General features: G+C 38.8%; 1 protein-coding gene across 2 annotated transcripts in view; it reads left to right on the top strand.

The window, feature by feature from the left end:
• LOC130913652 (mitochondrial import receptor subunit TOM70-like) overlaps window positions 1–15,240 on the top strand; it is a 78,784-nt gene that overhangs the window by 26,799 nt on the left and 36,745 nt on the right. For both annotated transcript variants that reach the window (XM_057832428.1, XM_057832429.1), the window contains one exon: window positions 6,225–6,444. In XM_057832428.1, the coding sequence (XP_057688411.1) occupies window positions 6,225–6,444 (220 nt within the window). The remainder of the gene's footprint in view (window positions 1–6,224; window positions 6,445–15,240) is intronic.

The raw sequence follows: 15,240 nt of genomic DNA, 5'->3' as shown, positions 1-15,240 counted from the left end.
TATTGAATCGGCTCAAAAATCGTGTCCCCCGTATCAAAAATCGTACCGAACCATGACTTAACTGTATCGTTGCATCCCTATGGAACACCATTGCAGAAGCTATGACGGTAAAAGTTTTCATTTGCCTAAAAGTTATTAGGTTAGTTAATTAGTTAAAGAAAAATTCAGGTGCAATTTTTTTTTATACACATTATATTTATTCTGTGTTTCTGTGCGGTATCAATATTGTTTTTTTTTTTTTTTACTTAAGAGGCATGGTCTATTGTTTTTAGTTGTGATTTCTTAAAAAGTATTTTTGAACTTAAGAGTAAATATTTATCGTGTTTAAATGGGTGTACTTGATCTATTAATATATGCTGTATTCTCACTGTGTTTTTGTAAATTGGTTTAAAAAAAATTGGGGGCCCAATAATATCGCAATAATTTATGAGAAAAATTATCGCACACTAAAGTTTGTTATCGCGACAGGCCTAGTCCAGGCCCGTCTGCGGTTCGCTAGAGAGCATTTGGATGATCCAGAAGAGGACTGGGAGAATGTGTTATGGTCAGATGAAACCAAAATAGAACTTTTTGGTCGAAACACAGGTTCTTGTGTTTGGAGGAGAAAGAATACCGAATTGCATCCGAAGACCTCCATACCCACTGTGAAGCATGGGGGTGGAAACATCATGCTTTGGGGCTGTTTTTCTGCAAAGGGACCAGGACGACTGGTCAGTATAAAGGAAAGAATGAATGGGGTCATGTATCGAGAGATTTTGAGTGAAAATATCCTTCCATCAGCAAGGGCATTGAAGATGAGACGTGGCTGGGTCTTTCAGCATGACGAATGATCCCAAACACACAGCCAGGGCAACAAAGGAGTGGCTTCGTAAGAAGCATTTCAAGGTCCTGGAGTGGCCTAGCCAGTCTCCAGATCTTAACCCCATAGAAAATCTGTGGAGGGAGTTGAAAGTCCGTGTTGCCCAACGACAGCCCCAAAACATCACTGCTCTAAAGGAGATCTGCATGGAGGAATGGGCCAAAATACAAGCAACAGTGTGTAAAAAGCTTGTGAAGAGTTACAGAAAACGTTTGGCCTCCGTTATTGCCAACAAAGGGTACAACATAACAAAGTATTGAGATGAACTTTTGGTATTGACCAAATACTTATTGTCCACCATGATTTGCAAATAAATTATTTAAAAAAATCAAACAATTAGGCCTGTCGCGATAACAAATTTTAGTGTGCGATAAATTATTTCATAAATTATTGCGATATGCGATATTATTGCACCCCCCCCCCCATTAAAAAAAAAATACAATAACACTGTGAGAATACAGTATATATTAATAGATCATGTACACCCATTTAAACGCAATAAATGTTTACTCTTAAATTCCAAAATACTTTTTAGGAAAAGACAACAATATTAATACTGCACAGAAACACAGAAGAAATAAAATGTGTTTTTTTAAGAAAAATAAAATTCCACTTAATAATTTAAGCATCTAGGCCAGGGGTGCTCAATGTTTTTTTGCTCCAAGATCTACTTTTAAATGAGACAACCTCCCGCGATCTACCTTAAGAGAGGAGGGTGAACTACAAAAAATATGTTGCTCACAAAACACAAATAGCTGTACATTTAAAAAAATATAAATAAAAAATGGACGGTAAATTATGTTTGCTCACATAACATAATCAACTATGTACATTTAAAAAAAAAAAAAAAAAACTTTTTTTTTTTTTGATGCTGCGAGCTACCCACACTAGCGTTGCGATCGACTGGTCGATCGCGATCGACGTAATGCCCACCCCTGATCTAGGCAAATGAAAACGTTTCCCCTCATAGCTTCTGCTATGGCGTTTCATGTGTAATACAGTGGTACCTCTACATACGGAGTTAATTCGTTCCAGGAGCTTGTTTGTAAGTCAAAATGGTCGTATGTCAAGCAGGATTTTACCATAAGAATACATTATAATTCCAATAATTCGTTCCACAGCCCAAAAACCCACACTACATCCTAAATAAATACTGCTGTTACTATTGCAAATAGCAATTACAAAGAGCAAAACAAATAAAATATGAATAAAAATCAGAATAACAATAATATAATAATAGCAATAATAACAATAATACCGTACAGTACCTGTAATTATGTAACGAATCGGCTTCTAATGTGGCGGCCTTTGTTTAGTGTACCTGAACGCACCGCGTAATGTGGCGGACTTTTTTTTAGTGTACCTGAACGCACCGCGGGCCTGACGGTGAGCAGGAGAGCGCTATTTTACTTTCTGTTTCGATCCTGGCGTCAACAGCAGTGGAAACTCGGCGAGTTGATGGAATAAATGATTTGAAACCTGACGAAGCTGGCGATTTCTTAGGCGATGTTACCGCAATAAGAACTGTCACCTTAACTTATAAAGACTGGCGAACGGAGGGGGACCGCCGGCCGAGATCGGCATTCTACGACCCAGTTCATGGATGCACATTTGCATTTTGCTGTCATTAACGTCTTCATTTCAATGGTAAGCGTCACCTTTTCTCTTTTTTTCCCCACCTGCACTAAACTTAAACTGCACTAAACTAAAAACAGAACTAAAATGCATTTTGCGTAGTTGGTAACAAGGAAGCCGAACTTTTAACAGCACGTCAGCCGCACGGGCGATAAATCGCAGCGGAAAAATTATCGCCTTCATTTTTATTTACCGTGCGATAAATGGAATTATTGCATATTGCGACAGCCTTACAAACAATGTGATTTTCTGTTATTTTTTTTTTCCCCCACATTCTGTCTCTCATGGTTGAGGTTTACCCATGTTGACAATTACAGGCCTCTCTAATATTTTCAAGTGGGAGAACTTGCACACTTAGTGGTTGACTAAATACCTTGTTGCCCCACTGTATATTGAAGATGACTATCCCGCTGACGTCACATTCGGAATCCTCGTCAATCCAAGAAGTCGCAAATTTTCATGGCGCGGGATTCAAAAAACAATATATCGATCGCCTCCACACACATCCAAGCGGTCCATTTCATTCAGGAGCATGAAATACTGCGGAAAATATGAAATAAACATATGCGCTGGACAAAAAAAAAAGTTGGGAAAATACATTTTTTGGGAGCTTTTTGTTTGGATCGAATGTTTTTGCGTATTGAATCGAAGAGGGCATATCGAACGGTTCAATATAAAACCGATTATTGTTGCGTCCTTAACGCTGTGTTTTTGTTCCGCTTTACCTGACATAAATAAATAATTAGAATTTAGATGTTTGTGAATCTTTCTGGAATCTTCCATGGCCGAATCATCGGCGAATAATCTAAGAATCGGAAATTTCACATTCCTCTAACTAGGAGTGGGAACATCTTGGTACCTCACGATAAGATTTGCGATACAAAGCTCACGATAACGACGATCTGACGATATAGCGATACAACGATTATCGATACATTGGTCAGGAAATCATTCTAAGATATTCTACAAACAACTAATTAACATAAAAACAAGCTTCCAGTGTGAATTGGAATGAGTTTATCACTAGTAGATGTGAAGTAACTCTGACTGGGTTGACATACAGTGCCTTGCAAAAGTATTCGGCCCCCTTGAATCTTGCAACCATTCGCCACATTTCAGGCTTCAAATATGAAGATATGAAATTTAATTTTTTTGTCAAGAATCAACAACAAGTGGGACACAATCGTGAAGTGGAACAACATTTATTGGATAATTTAAACTTTTTTAACAAATAAAAAACTGAAAAGTGGGGCGTGCAATATTATTCGGCCCCTTTACTTTCAGTGCAGCAAACTCACTCCAGAAGTTGAGTGAGGATCTCTGAATGATCCAATGTTGTCCTATATGACCGATGATGATAAATAGAATCCACCTGTGTGTAATCAAGTCTCCGTATAAATGCACCTGCTCTGTGATAGTCTCAGGGTTCTGTTTAAAGTGCAGAGAGCATTATGAAAACCAAGGAACACACCAGGCAGGTCCGAGATACTGTTGTGGAGAAGTTTAAAGCCGGATTTGGATACAAAAAGATTTCCCAAGCTTTAAACCTTTCAAGGAGCACTGTGCAAGCCATCATATTGAAATGGAAGGAGCATCAGACCACTGCAAATCTACCAAGACCCAGCCGTCCTTCCAAACTTTCTTCTCAAACAAGGAGAAAACTGATCAGAGATGCAGCCAAGAGGCCCATGATCACTCTGGATGAACTGCAGAGATCTACAGCTGAGGTGGGAGAGTCTGTCCATAGGACAACAATCACTCGTACACTGCACAAATCTGGCCCTTATGGAAGAGTGGCAAGAAGAAAGCCATTTCTCAAAGATATCCATAATAAGTCTTGTTTAAAGTTTGCCACAAGCCACCTGGGAGACACACCAAACATGTGGAAGAAGGTGCTCTGGTCAGATGAAACCAAAATTTAACTTTTTGGCCACAATGCAAAACGATATGTTTGGCGTAAAAGCAACACAGCTCATCACCCTGAACACACCATCCCCACTGTCAAACATGGTGGTGGCAGCATCATGGTTTGGGCCTGCTTTTCTTCAGCAGGGACAGGGAAGATGGATAAAATTGACGGGAAGATGGATTTAGCCAAATACAGGAACATTCTGGAAGAAAACCTGTTGGTATCTGCACAAGACCTGAGACTGGGACGGAGATTTATCTTCCAACAGGACAATGATCCAAAACATAAAGCCAAATCTACAATGGAATGGTTCAAAAATAAACATATCCAGGTGTTAGAATGGCCAAGTCAAAGTCCAGACCGGAATCCAATCGAGAATCTGTGGAAAGAGCTGAAGACTGCTGTTCACAAACACTCTCCATCCAACCTCACTGAGCTCGAGCTGTTTTGCAAGGAAGAATGGGCAAGAATGTCAGTCTCTCGATGTGCAAAACTGATAGAAACATACCCCAAGCGACTTGCAGCTGTAATTGGAGCAAAAGGTGGCGCTACAAAGTATTAACACAAGGGGGCCGAATAATATTGCATGCCCCACTTTTCAATTTGTTAAAAAAGTTTAAATTATCCAATAAATTTTGTTCTACTTCACGATTGTGTCCCACTTGTTGTTGATTCTTGACAAAAAATTAAAATTTTATATCTTTATGTTTGAAGCCTGAAATGTGGCGAAAGGTTGCAAGGTTCAAGGGGGCCGAATACTTTTGCAAGGCACTGTAGGTTCGACTAATCAACCTCATAATCGGCGTCGTAGCACCGATTGACCACAAACTAGATAACCAGGATTTGTCAACTCCGGTTACCCGCTGGTAAGCAGGATTCCTTCTGGGGAGGTTGAACTCCGTTCGCAGTATAGGCCACAGACCTTTTTAATTGTTTTGGAGACCTGTTTAGTGTGTGTGTGCTCAACTACATCCAAGTGAACCGGTGAGTCTGAATTTTTTTCCATCCGTTGTTAGCGGATTAGCCACCATGCTAACTTACACTACTTTATGGGTTCATGCGATTTTTGTCTGTTGGTGCTTTATTATTGTATTTTGTTACGTTAGCATGCTAATGCTAACAAGTGAATACTATTGCGTTTTCATGTCTTGGTGTTTTGTTATTGTGTATTTTTATGTTAGCATGATAATGCTAAAATGCTAATGCTAACATGCTAATGCTAACATGTGAATAGTATTGCTTTTTTGTAACTGGGTTGGTTGGTTCATGCAGGCCAGGTGGTCCTGCCCTGCCTTGGGACCACTCCAACATACGGATGGCGAGCTAGAACTTGAGCCAGGAGCCTGACGATCCTTTTTCCTTGTCTTCAATACAAGTCAGGGTCTGGTAGGAGGCTCTGCAGTCCGTTTTTCTCTCCCCACGACTCAAGTCAAGCACTTCAAATACCCATTCAACTTGTAATGATTCAAGTAGCGCAAATGGACACCCACCTTGTATCTCCATAAAACTGAAGGCATTCATTCATGCTGTTGACTGTAACTTACGAACGTCGGGGTGGGGAAAGCAAACTTTTTTGTTTTTTTTTCCCCTCTCTCTGTTGATCAACTTTAAATTGTGTACACAGTCAGATTTTGGAAATATGTCTCTGTATCACATTTCTTTAATACACTTTTCATTCAATCAAACAAATTTGTCATTATTCATTGCCGCTGCTCTCCAGTAGCCAAACATGATCTACCTGATATGCCCACTATTTTGTCACCTCAGTGGTGCTCTGAACAACACTGCTCATACTCGTTACAAAAACATTTCTCCCAACAGTCACCACCTGAGTTCGGGCTACCTGAAAGCCAAGCAATACATGGATGAGGAGGACTACGACAAAATCATCAGCGAATGCACTAAGGAGGTGGACTCGGAGGGCTGCTACATGGCTGAGGCGCTGCTCCTGCGCGCCACCTTTCACCTGTTGACTCGCAACGAAGTGGACGCTGGTGTCGACTTGGACCGCATCATCAATATGCAGGAAGCCAACGTCAAGGTACACTTGCTAGTAGCACCGGATCCCATGGATGGATGAATGGTTGGAATTAGAGATGCACGATAATATCGGTCACCGATAATTACCGGCCGATAATGGCAAAAATGGCAATGACGTCACACAGATAATGCAGATAAAACGAAACTAAACCGATAATGCAATCCAATAATTGTATACAGTGGTACCTCTACATACGATCGCTTCGACACACGAACTTTTCAACATCCGACGTAAAATTTGACTCGCCATTTGTTTCTACATCCGACGACATGCTCGAAATACGACGACAATGGCAGCACCGCAGACGGATGGACGGCGGATTTTCTTGTGTGACAAATCAACACTGGTTTCAGAAAAGGTTGGTATAGGTGGTGAAACAAGGAAAAAGTTGACGCTTACCTTCTAAATGAAGATGCAAATGACAGAAAAATATGAGCGTAGGGTGGACATCCGTGAAATGGCTCAACAATACATCTCCACGGTCCTCCTCCGACCATCGTTCGCCAGTCTTTATAAGTTAAGCTGAAAATTCTTATTGTGGTAACATCTACAGAGAAATCGCCAACTTCGCCACATTTTTATCATTTATTTCACAACTTATTCAAAACAAAAACACCTGTCTGCCGCAATTCTCAAGAAAACATTCAAAGTGAAAGTGAAACTCAAGCTCACCGGTCTGTCTCTGGCACGTCAGCCCCGCGGTGCGTTCCGGGTCCGCAAAAAACGTCAGCCACATTAGAACCCGATTCGTTACATTAATACAGGAATTATTATTATTATTATTCCGATTTTGATTTATAATTTGTTTGTTTTGCTATGTGTAATTGCCATTTGTAATAGTACCAGCAGTATTTTTTAAGGATTTAGTGAAGGTTTTTGGGCTGTAGAACGAATTAATGGAATTATAATGTATTCCTATGGGAAAATCCTGCTCGACATACGACCATTTCGACTTACAAACAAGGTCCTGGAACGGATTAACTTCGTATGTAGAGGTACCACTGTATTTGATTTAGCCTCCAAATGTGCGCAATCAACGGTTTTGTCCAATTCTGCTAGTTTTAAGGTGTCTTTGCAGTGTAGTAATGTGATATATGTTAGGAACGGCTTACTTTTAAAGGCATTTTTATGCAACTTGATTGTTTACTCTTTAAGTAATTGTTGCCAAAAGCTTACCATTACACAATGTCAGACAATCTGTCTTTATTTAGATGTTGGAATTTATTACTTGTTCACATTTGATTTGGAAAAAAATAGCACTAAATTACATTTTTGCACAGTAACATTTGATCTTTGTATACTTTAAAAGTTTACATACATATTTGAATAGAATTATCGGCGTGACATTATCGGTTATCGGGTGGAAAGGGCAGGAAATTATCGGTTATCGATCTCGGTTGAAAAATGTATTATCGTGCATCACTAGTTGTAATATCAGGAAACTTAAAGAGCATACGACATGAGAAAAAAAGTCTTAAATGGCATTATTATGTGAATTGGATTCATATTTTGAGACGATTCGACTATATACAACAATTTAGCAAAGCACAGATGACGAGAAATTAGTCTTTTAATCTGTTGATTAGCCACGCCTACCATTATAGGGCTTTAGCGTCCCCAACAGGTGGATGACGTCAGCGGTAGACTGGGCTCATCGGTTTTACTATTCAGCCCATTGAGGGGGAATTATTCAGAACGAGGAAAACGCGACGAAGAGAGCCGCAAAACGTCATTGTTTCAGTCTCTCTACTCCAATATATATATATTTTTTACCAACAGTCTTTTTATTTATTTATTTCCACAACATAACAAAAATACAATAACATGTATTAAACAAACACAAACACATCAAATTACTCTGTCTCTTGGTTGGGGGTCAAGATAATGAGTTCTAGTCCATTTCAATTCACTGTATTGCAAAAAGTGGGGAAAAGATAGACCCCCACACACATTTCTATTCTATTGATTACTGCAGAGGGCTACTGTTTACATATCCCCGGGCTCTTCCATCACACATGACAGATCTGTTCTTGACACATAATAAATGAAGGGGTCCCATATCTGATGAAAATGATGCTGTTGGTGTTTTATTGTATAGGTAATTTTCTCTAAGGGGAGCGTTGAAGATAACTCAGATAACCACCTGCTCAGTGTTGGTCTCCTGGTGTTCTTCCATGAGAGGGCTACTACTCTCTTTGCTGTCAGTATACTTAAATCTACAAATACTCGTTGATTCCTTTTAATCTTCAATTTATCTGGGTATAAACCTAATAAAAACAGCTGTGGAATTAAGGGTACTTGAATTTGTAAAATATTTTGAAAACATTGTTTCACTTCTTGCCAAAATGTTTGTATTTCTGTACATTGCCAAATACAATGGAAAAATGTACCTTTTGCTTCTTCACACTTAATACAAGTATCTGGTATAGCACTGTTATATCTGTTAAGTTTTTCTGGGGTTATATACGTTCGCATCAACCAATTGTATTGCAGTAGTCTTAGGCGGGTGTTAGTAGTTCTCAGTTGTGCTTTAGTACATGCCTCTTCCCACTTTTCCACTGAGAGATCTTCCTCAAGGTCCTCCCTCCATGCCCCCAGTCGTCCTGCAGATGATTCTGTGCTTCCATCTACCAGGCGTTTATACATTTTGGAAATTAAACCCCTCCTTAAAGAGCATATGACACCAGAAAAAAGTCTTAAATGGCATTATTATGTGAATTAGAATCATATTTTGAGACGATTCGACTATATACAACAATTTAGCAAAGTGCAGATGACGAGAAATTAGTCTTTTAATCTGCCGGTTAGCCACGCCTACCATTATAGGGCTTTAGCGTCCCCAACAGGTGGATGACGTCAGCGGGAGACTGGGCTCATCGGTTTTACTATTCAGCCCATTGCGGGGGAATTGTTCAGAACGAGGAAAACGCGACGAAGAGAGCCGCAAAATGTCATTGTTTCTCTACTCCAATATTTTTACAGGATATTCTTTTTATCCAAGTATTTTTCCCCAATAGCTATATAAATGGTTTGAGAAGGACCAGTCAGCCCGTCGAGGGGGAACTATTCACAATGAGGAAAACGCGACGAAGAGAGCGGCAAAATGTCATTGTTTCTGTCTCTTTACTTCCATATTTTTACAGGATATTCTTTTTATCCAAGTATTTTTCCCCAATAGCTATATAAATGGCTTGAGAAGGACCAGTCAGCCCGTCGAGGGGAAACTATTCACAATGAGGAAAACGCGACGAAGAGGGCGGCAAAATGTCATTGTTTCTGTCTCTTTACTTCCATATTTTTACAGGATATTCTTTTTATCCAAGTATTTTCCCCAATTGCTAAATAAATGGCATGGTCAAGACAAATAACAATCTTGTGCTAAATGGAATATGAAATAATAAAAATCCATTTATTCAAGACGACATGGCAAAATTACTACATAATGGTCAAAACTGTCGACTTCACCTTTACTGTCGCACCTACCGAACGATATTTTATGACATCTAAATCGGACATATGTCATTTCCCTTCCCCGGCTTCGGAGAATGTAAACAAACCAGAAGGAGTGACAGCTAGCCGACATGCTAACCCGAACCAAGGGATGTTTCAAAGTCTTCGAAGTGGAAAATCACACTTAACTAGCCTGGATTATTTGACATGACGACCCGGTTGTCGATTGTCTTCGCGGATCGGCAAAACGCCCGGCGGAGAGCAATTTACAGTTCGTTCCCGGGAGGAGGGTGACTGGAGTTGTTGTGCAGCTAACGTGCTAACAGCTAACTGCTAACGAGCATGAGGAGAGCTTTTTACATGCCTATCAATGATCAAACGTAAGTAGTCCTTTATTTAAAGGAATTTTGTAGTGTTTACTTTGTAATCACTGTATTCGTATTTGACATAATACAAAACAAGATGTTTACTCACTTCCTCGTAAGTCCAACGGTCCCACAGTAAATATCCACGGTGAATGGGAACCTTTTGAAATTCCAAAAAGGCGCATACGCCTCTTCCTCATACAAAATGATTTTTCTGCAGCTGTTTGGCTGGCGTGATGCGAAAAATAAACGTATTAATCCGCAAAATCAGCTGAATCCTTCGTCCTCATACACAACAGTACACTGTAGCGTGAAGAGGACGTCTTCAACCGTACACGTCACAGCGCCCTCCTCCTCCTCAATGCAAGACCGAAGCCGGAAGTCACTCATTTTCCTGGCGCGGGATTCAAAAAACTAAATATATATAGCGATCGCTTCCACACACATCCAAGCGGTCCATATCATTCAGGAGCATAAAATACCGCGTGTATTATGAAATAAACATGCTTTTTCGTGTCACAGGCACTTTAAACAATTATCATTCATTAGTTTTTCTGTGGTAGACATTTCGGGAAAGCATAGCATTTGATTTTGGTGCGTTCTGATGAAATTTCTCAACTGTACATATTTAAAAAAGTGATTACGTGGTATATTAAATTTATCAACTATTTCTCCAAATGTCATCAGAACCTTTTGCATGTTGTAAAGATCTCCTATTTTTCTTAGTCCTTTGGAAGCCCAAGATTTAAATCCCCCATCTGTTTTCCCTGGAGGGAAGGATTCATTTCTCCATATTGGGCTGAAGGCAGAGAGAGAGAGGACGTTTCTCCCAGATATTTTTTAACTTGATGCCACACTGTAATCATATTTTTTACTATAGGATTTTTTGTATTCTTTTTTAGGATTTTAGTGCTTGCTGAGTATAGGTATGTAGGAAGGGGCATAGTTAGTTGGAGTTCCTCCATTTTCTTCCACAGAGGAGCGTCTCCTTCTGAGAAGTGAAACATCATTGCTCTCAGCTGTGCTGCCCAGTAATACCAGAGTGGGTTAGGACACTTAAGTCCCCCTCTATCAAAGGGTAAGTACAATAGTGAGAGTCGAGTCCGAGGCCGTCTATTATTCCACAAAAACCTAACAATTTTTTAAGCTGAGTGAACAGGCTACTTGGAGGAGGAAGTGGAATATTTAGAAACCAATACAACAATTTAGGCAGTACGTTCATTTTAAGGATGTTTATTTTCCCTATTAGTGACATTGGTATGGGTGCCCACCTATCCAGCGACTTTGAAATTTCTTGAATTAATGGTTCATAATTACTGGCTGCAATATTTTCGAGGCGTGGGACAATTTGAATGCCCAGATATGTAAAACAATCTACGGTTTTAAATTGAGTGGCAGTTTTAGGGGGGCTTCTACTTTCTAATGGATTTAAAAGCATTATTGATGATTTTGATTGATTTAATTTATATCCTGAGAATTTTCCAAATATGTTAATAAGTTCTAATAATTCAGGAATGGATTTTTCTATATTTTTAAGAAATATTATATCATCTGCAAATAGAGCCAGGCGGTGTTCCTGTTGCCCAATTGTTATACCAGTTATATTTTGGTGTGCTCTTACTGCTATTGCCAGGGGTTCTATAGCCATAATAAATAGTAAAGGGGATACGGGGTCTCCTTGTCTACATCCTCTTTGTATTTTAATAGTTTTGGATTTATTACGATTCAGCGTATGGTTCTGTATAAAGTAGTTTTATCCATTAAGATTTTCTCCAAGGCCAAAACGTTTAAGAATTTCAAATAAATAGGGCCATTCGACCCTATCGAAAGCTTTTTCAGCGTCTAATGACAGTAATGCTGTATCTGTTGCTCCTTTTTCCTTGAGTAATATATTTAAGATTCTCCTAACGTTATGGAAGCCTTGCCTACCTTGTACAAAGCCATTTTGATCTTTGTCAATAATATTTGGCATTATATTCTCAAGCCTCCTGGCTATTATTTTACTCAAAATTTTAAAATCCACATTTAATAGACTGATTGGCCTAAAATTTTCACACTTGTTATTCAGTTTGCCTGGTTTAGGCAGCAACGTGATTAAAGCTCCTCTTAAGGATGTTGGGAGGATTCCATTATGAAAAGATTCTTTAAACATTTCTAATAATGGTGTTAACAGTCTATGTTTGTACTTTTTATAAACCTCTATGGGTATCCCATCCGGTCCAGGGGTTTTTCCTCCTCTAATGTTGTCAATAGCCAGAGATAATTCTGCCAAAGTTATATCTTTCTCCAATTCTTCTTTAATTATGTTTGATATCCTAGGAATTTGAATATTGTTCAAGAAATTATTCAATTCAGTTGTATTTGGATCTATATTTGAGCTATAAAGCTTTTCATAAAATTTTGTGAAGATTTCATTCATTTTAATTGGATCTACAATATTTTCATTATTGTCGTTTTGTAATGAGCTTATAAGTCTTTCATTCTGTAGTTGTTTGATGCGCCATGCGAGCACTCTGCCAGGCTTTTCGCCTTGATCATAGAATGTCTGTTGAAGTCGTAGTAAACTTGATAAAGCTTTGGTAGCAGATATTTCATTGTATTGTGTTTTAAGTTGGAAAAGTTCTTGTTGAGTATCCTTAGAACCTGACTGGTAGTATTCTCCTTCCAATTTCTTAATTTTTGTTTCTAAAGATTTTGTTTTCATATAAGTTTCTTTGGCTTTAGAGCTTGTAATGTTAATTATTTGTCCCCTGATAAAGGCTTTAAACGCTTCCCATCTAATACTTCCTGACGTTTCTGTTGTTGTTGTTTGTTTCAAAATAGTATTTAATTTGTTCATCTAGAAAATTAACAAAGCCAGTATCCGCCATCCATTTTGTTTTAAATCTCCATTTAGGAATATCATTGACCAATTTGGGATCATAATAGACTAAGGAGGTTGGGGCATGGTCTGACAGGAGAATGGCATCATAGGAAACATTCTTTATTTTACATCTTAGTAGTGCTGAAACCAGAAAGAAATCTATACGGGAATATGACTGATGCGTACTGGAGTAACATGAATATTTTTTCCCATTGGGATTGTCCGCTCGCCAAACATCAACTAGATTAATTTCTTTCATGAAATTATGAATTACACCTCTGCTTCTCGAATGTGATTGATCTATTCCTGTACTTTTGTCCTTCTGTGGATCTAAAGTGCAATTAAAGTCGCCTGCCATAATACAAGCACCAGGCAAAGAAGCAATAGTAAGAAATAAGTTCTGGAAGAATTTGGGTTCATCTGTATTCGGGGCATAGATATTTATCAGAATGAATTGTTCCCTGAGAATTCTTCCCTGAATAATCAGGTATCGTCCTGCCTTGTCCTTGATAACATTGACAATCTGTAGTGGAATAGAATCGTGAATCAAAATCATGACACCCCTTGCCTGAGAGGTAAAGGGAGCTGATAAAACTTTACCTTTCCATCTCCTCCTTACTTTGAGCTCATTTTCTTGTGTTAGATGGGTTTCTTGAAGGAATACTATATTAGACTGTAATGTTTTAATCCTGTTCATAACTTGTTTGATTTTTTTTTGCTTTTTGTAGCCCTCTGCAGTTCCAGGATGTAATTTTGACCTTTAGATCAACGGACATATAAGTAAATGATTTGGAATTTCCCCAACACTTGAGTAATTTCAAACAAAACAAAAAGAACAAAGAACAAAAAACCATTTCCCCTAACCATTATCAATCCACCTGAATGTTCTCCCATCAGGTGTTACCCCCCTCTATTGACTAGACTTCCAGAAAGCAAAAAGCTGGTCCACACCATGTGAGGAACAGTATAGCTATGCTGATGTAAAATTTAAAATACAGAATAAATCTAACTACTCTGCTACTGTAATTCAAATAAATCTTTTAAAACAGCTCAACAAATGATGAGACCTCCATATTTTCTTAGTTGAACAGTGTATATTAAATCAGTAAATTGTCCCTTAACAATAAGCAGGGGAGTGAGAGAAATCAGAACTGTGTAACAAATTAACTTTCACTCTGAACTCCACTCATGTCTCTACAGCCTCAGGATATCAAATTAGTATTCCAACAGTAGTTTTAGATCACCTTTCCACGGTGTCATCTGTTCATCCATACCTCAGTCTGGTTGGTCATCCGACTGAATTTTCTTAACGAAGTGTTCGGCTTCATCGGCGCTGTTGAAGATATGTGAGCGTTTACTCCAATATTTTTACAGGATATTCTTTTTATCCAAGTATTTTTATCCCCAATAGCTATATAAATGGCTTGAGATGGACCAGTCAGCCCGTCGAGGGGAAACTATTCACAACGAGGAAAACTCAACGAAGAGAGCAGCAAAATGTCATTGTTTCTGTCTCTTTACTTCAATATTTTTACAAGATATTCTTTTTATCCAAGTATTTTCCCCAATTGCCAAATAAACGGCATGGTCATGACACAAATAACAGTCGTGTGCTAAATGGAATATGAAATAATAAAAATGCATTTATTCAGGACGACATGGCAAAATTACTCCATAATGGTCAAAACTGTCGACTTCACCTTTACTGTGGCACATCCCGAACGATATTTTATGACACCTAAATCGGACATAATGTATGTCATTTCCCTTCCCCGGCTTCGGAGAATGTAAACAAACCAAAAGGCGTGACAGCTAGCCGACATGCTAACCCGAACCGAGTGATGTTTCAAAGTCTTCGAAGCGGAAAATCACACATAACTCCCCTGGATTATTTGACATGATGACTGAGTTGTCGATTGTTCATTCCCCAGAGGAGGGTGGCTGGAGTTGTTGTGCAGCTAACGTGCTGCTAATGAGCACCAGGAGAGCTTTTTACATGCCTATCAATGATCAAACGTAAGTAGTCCTTTATTTAAAAGAAGTTTGTAGTGTTTACTTTGTAATCGCTGTATTCGTATTCGACATAATACAAAACAAGATGCAAGTCCAATGGTCCCA

Source organism: Corythoichthys intestinalis, chromosome 3 (assembly GCF_030265065.1).
Source record: "Corythoichthys intestinalis isolate RoL2023-P3 chromosome 3, ASM3026506v1, whole genome shotgun sequence".
Taxonomy (NCBI): Eukaryota; Metazoa; Chordata; class Actinopteri; order Syngnathiformes; family Syngnathidae; genus Corythoichthys; species Corythoichthys intestinalis.
Note: the sequence above shows the minus strand (reverse complement) of the source record. Positions and strands in the feature narration are given on the sequence as shown.